At 45.8% G+C, this 12,378-nt stretch overlaps 1 protein-coding gene across 4 annotated transcripts in view; it reads left to right on the top strand.

The window, feature by feature from the left end:
• The window catches only part of setdb1b (SET domain bifurcated histone lysine methyltransferase 1b), a 31,875-nt gene that overhangs the window by 14,915 nt on the left and 4,582 nt on the right, over positions 1-12,378 (top strand). For all 4 annotated transcript variants that reach the window (XM_029115681.2, XM_010884830.5, XM_029115683.2 and 1 more), the window contains 11 exons: positions 37-142; positions 743-910; positions 2,997-3,275; positions 3,509-3,699; positions 8,485-8,614; positions 9,472-9,625; positions 9,719-9,859; positions 10,496-10,838; positions 11,620-11,881; positions 11,975-12,065; positions 12,180-12,296. In XM_029115681.2, the coding sequence (XP_028971514.1) occupies positions 37-142; positions 743-910; positions 2,997-3,275; positions 3,509-3,699; positions 8,485-8,614; positions 9,472-9,625; positions 9,719-9,859; positions 10,496-10,838; positions 11,620-11,881; positions 11,975-12,065; positions 12,180-12,296 (1,982 nt within the window). The remainder of the gene's footprint in view (positions 1-36; positions 143-742; positions 911-2,996; positions 3,276-3,508; positions 3,700-8,484; positions 8,615-9,471; positions 9,626-9,718; positions 9,860-10,495; positions 10,839-11,619; positions 11,882-11,974; positions 12,066-12,179; positions 12,297-12,378) is intronic.

The following is a 12,378-nucleotide window of genomic DNA, read 5'->3' as shown; positions in this document are numbered from 1 at the left end:
GTGTGTTAATTATTTGCGCTTGTGTGTTTTCTTCAGTTCAAGGAGGCGTCAGCAGCTCTTCAGCGTTCCTCTCAGCAGGTTATGAAACTGGCCCAGACTGTCAATAAGAACCCTTCTTCCTGCCCTGCTATACAACAGACAAGTATGTACACCTCTTTGTTAGTGGCAAATCTTTTGGAGCTGGGAATTGCCAGGGTCCTCATGATACAATACTCTAGTGCTGATACAACATTGCCTTGCATGAGTATTCAGTCCCCTGGCCAGCTCTCTTACTTTACTGTTTAAAAATCGTACATTTTGGTTTTATGATAGAATACATACACAAGATATTTCCCATCTGGCAGTTCACACAATAAAGGCACTGTGTATATTTAATGAAGTTGTACATTTTAACCTTGATCTTAGCATTCAAACTGGCCCTTTTGACTTCCTGGGTCACTGAGGCAACAAATGTAGTGTTCATTACATCAGTCACCATGGGTAATTGAAGTTAGTGGTTGCTGACCTTGTATCAGTTAAAAACCTACATATAACAGTTACCACTGATAATAATGAAGACGTTAAAACCGAGTGGAACAATCTGCTCAGTGAGGAAGATGGGCCACGATTAGAGTTACAGAACGGTTAAGTTCAGGCTGCATTCAGATTTGTTTCATGAGCTCGTGAGCTACCATTAACTTTCCATTAGCCTGTTGGATACCTCTGGTTTATGTTCTGTAAAACATGCTTTGTGTGTGTCTAGGTGGCCCGTTGCCGGCTGTGTTTGTGTCACAGGCCACTCCAAGGAACACGCCCACTCAGCCTAACCCCTCCCTGAAGGATGATGAGATCAAACTGGAGATGAGCATTCTGGGAAAGAAACGCACAAAGACCTGGCACAGAGGAACACTAATAGCTATCAACTCTGTTGGTGAGATGCAAAAACGTACATGGGTGCATGGAAAAGGATGGCCACCTCATGGAGGGTTTCAAGTCCAAAGCTCACCGTGGTACTTCATGCTTTGAAGAAAACGGTACCTTCATTATGGTCAATGGGAGTATGGCAGCCTTTGTACATTTAACCTTAATCTGAACACAATCATGCTGCCCGTACTTCTATTTTGCCAGATGTATGTTTTTGGACCTATATTATACACTGATCAGCCATAACATTATGACCACTGACAGGTGAAGTGAATAACACCTGTCATTGGGTGGGATATATTAGGCAGCAAGTGAACATTCTGTCCTGAAAGCTGACGTGTTAGAAGCAGGAAAAATGGGCAAGCGTAAGCATCTGAGTGACTTTGACCAAGTCCAAATAGTGATGGCCAGACGACTGGGCCAGAGAATCTCCAAAACTGCTGCCCTTGTTGGGTGTTCCTGGTTTTCAGTGGTCAGTACCTATCAAGTGGTCCAAGGAAGGAAAAGCGGTGAACCTGCGACAGGGTCAAGGGCACCCAAGTTTCATTGATGCACATTGGGAGCGAAGGCTGGCCCTTGTGGTCCGATCCAACAAACGAGCTACTGTAGCTCAAATTGCTGAAAAAGTTAATGCTGGTACTGATAGAAAGGTGTCAGAACACACAGTGCATCGCAGTTTGTTGCGTATGGAGCTGCATAGCCGCAGACCAGTCAGGGTGCCCATGCTGACCCCTGTCCACTGCCAAAATCACCTACAATGGGCACGTGAGCATCAGAACTGGATCATGGAGCAATGGAAGCAGGTGGCCTGGTCTGATGAATCAGGATTCCTTTTACAGCACGTGGATGGCCGGGTGCATGTGCATTGCTTACCTGGAGAACGCAAGGCACCAGGATGCACTGTGGGAAAGAGGCAGTGGATGGAGGCAGTGTGATACTTTGGGCAATGTTCTGCTGGGAAACATTGGGTCCTGCCATTCATGTGGATGTTATTCTGACACGTACCACCTACCTGAGCATTGTTGCAGACCATGTGCACCCTTTCATGGCAATGGTATTCCTTGATGGCATTGGTCTTTTTCTGTAGAATATTGCCCCCTTCCGCAAAGCAAAAATGGTTCAGGAATGGTTTGAGGAACACAACGAGTTCAAGGTGTTGACTTGGCCTCCAAATTCCCTATATGTCAATCCAATCGAGCAACCGCTGGATGTGCTGGACAAACAGGTCCAATCCATGGAGGCCCCACCTCGCGACTTATAGGACTTAAAGGATCTGCTGCTAACGTCTTGGTCCAAGATACCACAGGACACCTTCAGAGGTCTAGTGGAGTCCATGCTTCGATGGATCAGGGCTGTTTTGACGTCAAAAGGGCGTCCCTCACAATATTAGGCACGTGGTCATAATGTTATGCCTGATCGGTGTATTAGTCAATATTAATCTGATTCATTATAAATAATTATTGCATTCCGCAGTACCCTGGTTCACCTTTAAATAGTCAATGAGATAGGGCAACACGAAGTTAACTAGCAGTGGCATTTCGTAGTAGCTTAAACTGTGCATTTGGGGCTGTTTTCGTAGACACTGATTAAGCCTAGTCTAGGACAAGATAAACAAGCTCAATGGAGTTTTCTGTTGAGCTTGGTTTTGTTTTGTTGTCTTAGACTAGGCTTAATCCGTGTCTGTGAAACCAGCCCGTAGTGTATTCAAAGTTCTCTCTTTAGTACAATGGCCAAGACAACAATTCCCGATCCTTCGATGCACCTGTAACTGTCATCAGTTCATATTTCTTTATGAAGCATGTTTTTGTTAATATTTTGTGATCCCATAAATGAAATGGCACCTCCTCCACACAACATGGCTGCCTATAACCTCTGACTGGGAGCAGTACCTCAGCTGCCTGGCCTTGACTAATGTAGGCCTGCAATCTAACGGCCACGTACTGTCAGCCAGTGAAAACAGCTCAGACTCTTGGACGTCAGTATCACAAGCTTGCACTGATAACCAAGGCTTTTCAGGAGTAACGTATTAAAGCTGCACACACCTCTGCTCAGTGTGTGGTTTGACATTTTAAGGTTGTGTTTTGTGTTTGTAGGTAATGGTTACTATAAGTACAAGGTGAAGTTTGAGAACAAGGGGAAGAGCCTGCTGTCTGGTAACCACATAGCCTTTGACTACCACCCCACTCTGGAGAGGCTGTACGTGGGAGCCAGGGTGGTCGCCAAGTACAAGGATGGCAACCAGGTCTGGCTCTATGCTGGCATTGTGGCGGAGATGCCCAACAACAAGAACCGCATGAGATTCCTGATCTTCTTTGACGATGGCTATGCCTCCTACGTCACCCTGCCTGAGCTCTACCCTATATGCAGACCAAGTAAGTACAACACTTCACTCTGGTCCTCTTTCTCTCTTTCGGTTTCCCTCTGTCTCTCGTTCTTCCTTCGTCTCTCGCTCTTCCTCTGTCTCTCAATCTCCTCCTGCCATGGTGCCCCTCCCCCTGCCATGGTGCCCTCCTCTCCTGGACCCCTCCCTCTCCTGGCCCCACTCGCAGCCCCCCAGCATCTCTCTCGGTCCCTCTTCAGTGTTTCTCTTCCTGTCTCTGTCCAGTGAAGCGTACATGGGAGGACATAGAAGATGCATCGTGTAAGGACTTCATAGAGGAGTACATAACAGCATATCCTAACAGGCCCATGGTGCTACTGAAGGCAGGCCAGGTTATCAAGACTGAGTGGGAGGGGACGTGGTGGAGGAGCAAGGTGGAGGAGGTTGACGGCAGCCTTGTTAAGATCCTCTTCCTGGTATGTTGTCGTCATCACTCATTAGTTGGCAATAACCAAACTGTCAATTGTTGTGTTGATTTGACATGACAGTTGCAGCATTCGTTCTAAACGGAGACTGTATTAATAATTTTACCAGATTATGAACTACATTTTATGCCTTATACATTGCTGCTTGAAATTGTGATAGTTTTTTTTTTTAGTGTTCACCATGAAATATTTAATCAGAACCAGAGTTTATCTTCCATAACAGGTTTATTGTAACCAGTTCCATGTTATTTTTAGATGGAATCATGTGTGTAGTACAAAAAGAAATGTACAAAGAAATTTGTACAAAACAAAGTGATCCCCAATGGAAAAAGGAAAGGGTGAACCAAACAAAGGGATATGTAAGAGAAACTTTGGACGGTACTCTGAGACAAGAAACCTGGCCAAGCAAAAGATGTGCTCCATCAGTCCACTGTGAGGCAACTCATTTACAAATGGAGTGCATTTCACGTGACGGGAACTTTGCACAGAAGTGGGCGCCCTTCCAAAATATTCCAGGTTAACTGCCCATCGTTCAGGGAACTATTCATTCTGAGGTATAGCAGGAGATTCTAAAACAGAACGTTAGACCATTTTGTTGAATACACAATGAAAATGTTTTTGTCTTTATTACGAATAGGAGTTTAGATAAGGATTATTTAAAAAAAGAAATTATAACCATCCCTGTAGGGTTCACATACAGTTGGGTCTGGAAATAATTGGACACTGACAAGTTTTATTTTGACTGTTTACCAAAATATATTCAAGTTACTGTTAAATAATGAATATGTGCTTAAAAAGTGCAGTCTCTCAGCTTTAAGGCTTGGAATGGCTCTTGGTCCGAAGTAGGGGTGGGCTATATGGACAAAAAATAATATCTCAAATTTTGGCAATTGTGACAATAACGATAATTAGATGATATCCTTTAAAAAAATGTTTAAGTCTGAGTTACTTAATCACTGATGATAATGGGCACAATGTTGAATGAAAAATGTTTTTCTTTCGAATGTAAGTATTCAAGAAAAAACAATTCAAAGACACACAATACTAATTGAACCAGTGTAGGAACATTGAACTCTGAGTAAACATTCAGTTGTACACCTCTGCTGTAATGTAAATTGTGCAGCATACATGCGAGATTCAATCATAATAAACAAAGGGTTGTTTCTGTAACATATTGCACACGACCATGTCCTTATGTCCTTATTGCCTTACAACCTATGGCCTTATGGAACAAATGCCTAACTTCTGTCCAGTACAAAGATTACACAAAAATAAAAAGGAAAATCTGCCGAAAAGGTGCACTTCTTAATCACATTATCTTAAATAATATAAAATATATTTATAAATTTAACAAATTACATTATTGTAAACACAATTTACAGACAAATCAAAAATAGTCATTATTACAGTACACACAGATGGACAGATGCTGGAACTTAGAACATGATAGGCCAACCGCTCACTGTTCACATGTACATCTACCGAGGGGAGAACAAGTATTTGATACACTACCCACTTACCAAGCATGTAGAGGTCTGTCATCTTTACAGAATCCAAAAAATCACATTGTATGATTTTGAAATAATTAATTAGCATTTTTTTGCATGACAAGTATTTGATCACCTACCAACCAGTAAGAATTCCGGCTCTCACAGACCTGTTAGTCATTCTTTAAGAAGCCCTTTTGTTCTCCACTCATTACCTGTATTAACTGCACCTGTTTGAACTCATTACCTGTATAAGAGACACCTGTCCACACACAATCATACAGACTCCAACCTCTCCACAATGGCCAAGACCAGAGAGCTGTGTAAGGACATCAGGGATAAAATTGTAGACCTGCACAAGGCTGGGATGGGCTACAGGACAATAGGCAAGCAGCTTGGTGAGAAGGCAACAACTGTTGGCGCAATTATTAGAAAATGGAAGAAGTTCAAGATGACGGTCAATCTCCCTCGGTCTGGGGCTCCATGCAAGATCTCACCTCGTGGGGCATCAATTATCATGAGGAAGGTGAGGGATCAGCCCAGAACTACATGGCAGGACCTGGTCAATGACCTGAAGAGAGCTGGGACCAAAACTCCCAAAATACTTTTTGGTCTTTTTTTGCTGCCTCCCTGGTGTCATCATCACCACCACCACCATTTTCTCCACCTTCTGCAGCTGTAGCCATAGCTGCAGCAGTTGAGGGGCCTGGGGTAGGGCTGTCTTCCACTGTCATAGCCATGAGTTCAGTGGTAACTGTTGATGCAATGGCTTTAATCTGGTCATCATCATTGTAATGTTTTGTGAAGCGGGGTCAAGTGTGGATGCCAAACATAACAGGCCATCCACACAGTCTTCTTTGTACTTGGTGTTCATGTACTCCAGGATGGTTGTTTTTATTTGTTTGGTTAGGTCTGTGTCATCAGATTTCACTGCTAGGACCTCAGAGTTGAACAATGCCAAGACAGGTTTGAAGTAGGACACTGTTACAAGTTGCTCACCTGAAAGAGCATCTGTGAACTCTAACAGAGGACTAAGTGCTTTGCTCACTGAACATCAACGTCTTGCCATGTTGGAATAAGATACCTGCGCTTTGTGTCTGCACCCAGCACATGACGAATGGCCTTTTCTTGCTCAATAAATCTCTATCATGCGCTGTTTTGAGCCCCATCTTGTTGCCGATTCTGTGATGAGTTTATGCTCTGGGAGCTTCAGCTGATCCTGGGCATCGCAAAGCGCTCTCTTCATTTTCCAGCTATGGGAGAAAGCTCCAACGACCTTCTTGCAAACTTTTATAGAAGCAAGCAGTAGGCTGCTTACCAATGACAATATGGAGTCTGTGCCCAAAACACTGTAGCCTGGTCCAGCTGTAAACTGGGAGTGCACTGGCAACGTTTGCACCGCTGTCTGTGGTCATGCAAACCATACAATCTTCCCTCAGCGACCATGGTGCCAGGGCATCCTTTAGCCTGTCAGCTACGATGTCGTCTGTATGGTCATCTGGGAAGTGAGATGTTTGCAAACAAAAGTGCTAAAGTAGCCAAGATTCGCAGATGAAATGCACCGTAATGGAGAGGTACGGCTCGGAGGATCTGCTCGACCATAAATCCGTAGTGGTTGTGAAGTGTGACACCTTCTGCAGTTTGTCTCAGTTCGACGACTTGAGTCATAAGATGGGCAGGGCAGTTGAGCTGAAATACTTTTGACTTGGCTGTATATCTGGGGTCTAGGGTATTCATGGGTTCTATGAAGCCCTCTCAACCAGCTGACTTGGTAGCATTTCTTTTCCTATAAACTTGGTGATTGCATTTGTAATGTCTTGCCATCTGTTGCTTTTCTTATCGTAAGAAACGACTCCACTAAAGTTTGCTGAGTGTGTTGTGCAGCAGGTACCTTAGCCGACGTCGGCTTTTCTTGGGCAGCAGAGTCTCGAAGATTTTCATACTCTTGGTTTTCCTTGCTGTGGTTCAGTGGCTCCCAACCTTTTTCAGTTACTGTACCCCCAAAAAGAATTTGCACTGCTTGGAGTACCCCTGAAGTACCCCCTCATGTTCATTTCACTAGTAAGTCTATGGTGTCATGAGTGTTTTCAAGTACCCCCTGTGGAAAGGCCTAGTACCCCTGGTTGGGAACCACTGCTGTGGTTGGTTCGCAGGTGGTGAAACAAGTTGGTCGTCAAGCTGCTTTTTTTTTGTCAGCGATTTTTCCAACACACCTTGCAGAGTGCCGTCTTTTGTGCAACATCAGTCTTCTCAAAACCAAACCACTTCCATGCAAGTGAGGTTGATTCATGTTTAGCTACTAAGTTATCTGAGGTAGATTGCGAGGCTGTGGGTGTTGTCTCCTGTCAAATGTTTAGGCTACGTTAACCAGTGTTGCGGTCATGCGAGGTAACCATGCCTGTGAGAGATGACGTGACAACCTAGGCCCAATAGCGATCATGTGACTTGCCCTGTTGCAGCCAAGTGCTTCTACTGCACACACCTCTGATTTAGTGAATGTGTAGAGTTTTAATGCGTGTTTTGAATACTCGATAATGTCAATTTGCACATTAACACAAGAAGAGGAATATCCTGCAATGTCCCATTCAATCACCTGATCTCAAACCAATCAAGCATGAATTTCACTCGCTGAAGACAACTTAAAGCACAAAGACCAAGAACAAACATCAACTGAAGACCGCTGCAAAGGCCTGGCAAGGCATCACAGAGGAGGAAGCACAGTGTTTTGTGATGGCCGTGGCCGGCATTGCCCTTCGCTGTGGCCCTGATGCCCCGAAAAGCATTGTATGCCGTATGGCCACAATGGCCTTTGTTCCCATGCTACTGTCAAAATCTCGCAGTCAGCAGTCTGTTTGTTTATAAGTTTGTAATTCACTGTTTTTTTTTCATACTGTTAAAATAAACATTTTATTTATGATTGTATTAATTTTATCCAATTATATTAGAGCCCCTGAAGTAAGGGGACTGTGTATGAAAATTGTTGCATTTCCTAAACATTTCATATGATCTTTTTGTTCGTCCACTTGAGTTAAAGCTGAAAGTCTGCACTTCAATTGCATCTCGGATGTTACATTTCAAATCCATTGTGGTGGCGTGCCGAGCCAAAATTATGAAACTTGTGTGGGTGTCCAAATATTTACGGACCCAACTGTAGTTTCAAGCAGCACTGTATTTGACGCTCAACAGGCAACTCAATGAAACATTTTGAAAATGGATGGATAAGAGAAACTGTGTTCAAAAAAAGTGCCAATTTGGTTGTCTGTGGTAATGTGGTGTTGTCATCCTCCAGGATGACAAGCGTAGTGAGTGGATCTACCGCGGTTCCACCAGGCTGGAGCCCATGTTCAACCTGAAGACCAATTCTGCCAACACCCAGGAGAAGAAGATGGCTGGTCAGCAGAGGACCCGTCCTAGCATGGGTAACACTCTGGTTCATCCAATCAGTCCGTGGGGTTTAGTATGTAGTGCCTCTGTTGGACTCTATTGTTACAACATGAAATCACAAACACAAGCTAATTGGCCTCAACCTGTGTTAAGTTGTAGTGATTCACATAATTTCTGGATAAATTAATCAGTTTCACTGCGTCTGATGTGTTGGGTATGATGGCTTCATCATGAGTACAAAAGAGCTTTCCAAAGAACTAATGGAGAAAGTTGTCGAAAGACCCCGATCAGGGCGTGGGTGTTAATAGATTTCAAAAACCTTGAACATCTCTTGGCGCACAGTCACGATCCTTGATGTGGCCGTGCCTCCTAACGAAATGACAGAGCAAGAAAGAGATTGGTCAGAGAGACTGCCAAGAGGCCTGTGTCACCTTGGGCAGGACATATGTGATTTTGCAGCCAAACAAAATGTTCTGTGGTCTAACAAAATGAGAACAAACCTTTGGGTCTAAATGCAAAGCATTATAGTTGGTGCAAATCCAACCGGTTATATTATAAGGACACCATGTGCTTCATGGCAGAATTGAAATGGGATGTGATGGATTTTTAGCATGCCCTGCCTTGTGATGTATCCAACCTGCTAATTTCAGTTTGTCTAATTACCTGTGTTTAAAACAAATATTTAGCCCCTTCGATGTGTTGCCCAATTGTTGTTAATTGAAGGCAGAGTGTCCCTACTGGATTATTATTTTTTTCTTTTCGATTGTAACACAGGAAAAAGTGAAATGGTCCTGGGACGGGAGAGGGGGTACTTCTGCAATCCACTGTAACTGTCAAGTGACCTTCCGTCATGCCGCGGTGTAATAACTCTTGTTTATCTCTCCGTTATTAGGAGCATTGAGGACCAAGGGTCCCGTGGTCCAGTATCACAGCGGGGGGAACGCCACTGCCGCCGGTGGAACCCCTACCAAATCTCCCCACCCCCTTTCGCCACCCGCCTCCGTCCCCCCGGCACCATCCCAGCCCAATCAGCCGGCGCAGACTGAGTGAGTGACAAGATGCCTAAAAGAAGTCAACATTCTCTGTCTGCCATGGCCCTTTTATTTTTTAACCCCCTTTCTCCGTTTTCTCTCGGTCAGGAGTCCGAAGTTTCAAATGGCCAAGAAGAGCACTTCTCCGTACGTTCCCCCACCAGGAGGCTCTCGGTCGGCCAGTAACACCCACCCGCCTAAAGCCATACTGCCCCAAACCTCCCCGGGTGCCCCTGGAAACCCTTCCAGGTAGGGGTGCACGATATATTGACTCGATACCATTATCGCAATATCACGTTGTTCAATATCAAAATGGATATTGTTGCGGGAAAGTATGCGATATTACGTTTATTTTGTGGGGAGATGCCGTTTGCTGTGTGGTTTAGTTGTTTGATTTAGAGGCCGTTTGAAACCGCTGTAGAATGATCAGGTTTCATTGGTCAGTTGCCCTGTCACATGCAGATGTCAACGCAACAGGTCTACTACACGAATATACCCTATGGAGCTTACCACGTGATGAGTGTGCATACTTCAACAGCATGTGAGTGAAGAGAGAGATAGAGACAGCAAAATGAGTCAGGAGCAAAAGAAAAAGGACAAAAGTAAGATGAGTGTGGATCAGCGAGACAACGAAACAACAGAGATGGAAGAGGAAACGTTAGTAGCCAAAAAGTTATGTGATAGACTAACTGTAATTTATATCCACGTCACAAAGTATAATCCAAAATCAGTATAAACATCTTTGCATTAAATGGAGTCGGGAAGACTGCGCGATAAAGAAACAAAATATTGCATTTGCAGTTTGTTCACTCCGACTTTCTATAATTTTGAGGAGCCACTCGTTTTCATAAGGTCTTCTCTTCACTCTCCCCCTTGCCTTTCTAGGGTGTATGTTGTCCAGACTGGCAACAACCAGAGTGTCCCGTCCCAGCAGCCTGCCCCACCCCAGCAGCCATCCCTGGCCCCGCCTCCCCCTCCACAAGCCACTCCCACTGCCTCTCCACCTGCGGTGATCCCGTACACCTTCAGTAACGACCGGATCCCTCACGAGCCCTCATATCGCGCCCCCACAGACCGCATCTTCTACCTACCTCACACCTGCCAGCCGGCATGTCTGAACCGCATCCGGCCCCCCAGGCCAGACATGCACCGGGGACGCAACCCCCTGCTCACCCCTCTGTTGTATGAGTTTCGGCGCATGACAGGACGGCGGCGAGTCAAACGCAAGGTAAGGGGGCAAGAATGGCCAGTCCTCTAACAAGTCTCACTCTTTCAGGAAGCAGGGCCTGGGGTCATTGGACAGATTGTGGTATTGACAGTCTTTCAGGAAGCAGGGCCTGGGGTCATTGGACAGATTGGGGTATTGACAGTCTTTCAGGAAGCAGGGCCTGGGGTCATTGGACAGATTGTGGTATTGACAGTCTTTCAGGAAGCAGGGCCTGGGGTCATTGGACAGATGGTGGTATTGACAGACTTTCAGGGAGCAGGGCCTGGGGTCATTGGACAGATTGTGGTATTGACAGTCTTTCAGGAAGCAGGGCCTGGGGTCATTGGACAGATTGTGGTATTGACAGTCTTTCAGGAAGCAGGGCCTGGGGTCATTGGACAGATTGGGGTATTGACAGTCTTTCAGGAAGCAGGGCCTGGGGTCATTGGACAGATTGGGGTATTGACAGTCTTTCAGGAAGCAGGGCCTGGGGTCATTGGACAGATTGGGGTATTGACAGTCTTTCAGGAAGCAGGGCCTGGGGTCATTGGACAGATTGGGGTATTGACAGACTTTCAGGGAGCAGGGCCTGGGGTCATTGGACAGATTGGGGTATTGACAGACTTTCAGGAAGCAGGGCCTGGGGTCATTGGACAGATTGGGGTATTGACAGACTTTCAGGGAGCAGGGCCTGGGGTCATTGGACAGATTGGGGTATTGACAGACTTTCAGGAAGCAGGGCCTGGGGTCATTGGACGGATTGTGGTCAGTCTTTCACTCCTACGGCCTCTGCTGGTTTCAGATGTCCTTCCATGTGATCTACAAGTCTCCATGTGGGCTGTGCCTGCGCAGCATGGCCGAGATCCAGCGCTATCTTTTCCAGACGCGCTGTGACTTCATCTTCCTGGAGATGTTCTGCTTGGACCCCTACGTTCTGGTGGACCGGCGCTTCCAGCCCCAGAAGCCCTATTACTACATCAGGGACATCACCAACGGCCGCGAGGACATCCCCCTGTCCTGTGTCAACGAGATCGATGTCACGCCGCCCCCCAACGTGGCCTACAGTAAGGAGGCGGGGTGAAGGGGTTTGGATGCCCTATAAACATGGTGAATAGTTGCTGAAGAGATCAGTGATTGGTGCCTCTGTGTGTCTCCAGGTAAGGAGCGTATCCCTGAAGATGGTGTGTTCATCAACACCAGCCCAGAGTTCCTGGTGGGCTGTGAATGTACCGATGGCTGCAGGGACAAGTCCGTACCCTTTGACCTCTGACATTCTGAACCTGGTTCAGTTTGCATACATTAATTCAGGTCAATAGATGGTGTGTGTGTTCTACAGGCCAATGGATGGTGTGTGTTTTGCAGGTCCAAGTGTTCGTGTCACCAGCTGACACTGCAGGCCACAGCCTGTACCCCTGGAGCACAGATCAACCACAACGCTGGATACACACACAAGAGGCTGGAGGAGTGTATGCCCACCGGGTGAGAGGCGTACCTGCGTACACACACACACACACACACACACACTCTTTTATATACGTGTACATGCTATACTAATCGGTCT

This window comes from Esox lucius, chromosome 20 (assembly GCF_011004845.1).
Source record: "Esox lucius isolate fEsoLuc1 chromosome 20, fEsoLuc1.pri, whole genome shotgun sequence".
In the NCBI taxonomy this organism is placed as follows: Eukaryota; Metazoa; Chordata; class Actinopteri; order Esociformes; family Esocidae; genus Esox; species Esox lucius.
Note: the sequence above shows the minus strand (reverse complement) of the source record. Positions and strands in the feature narration are given on the sequence as shown.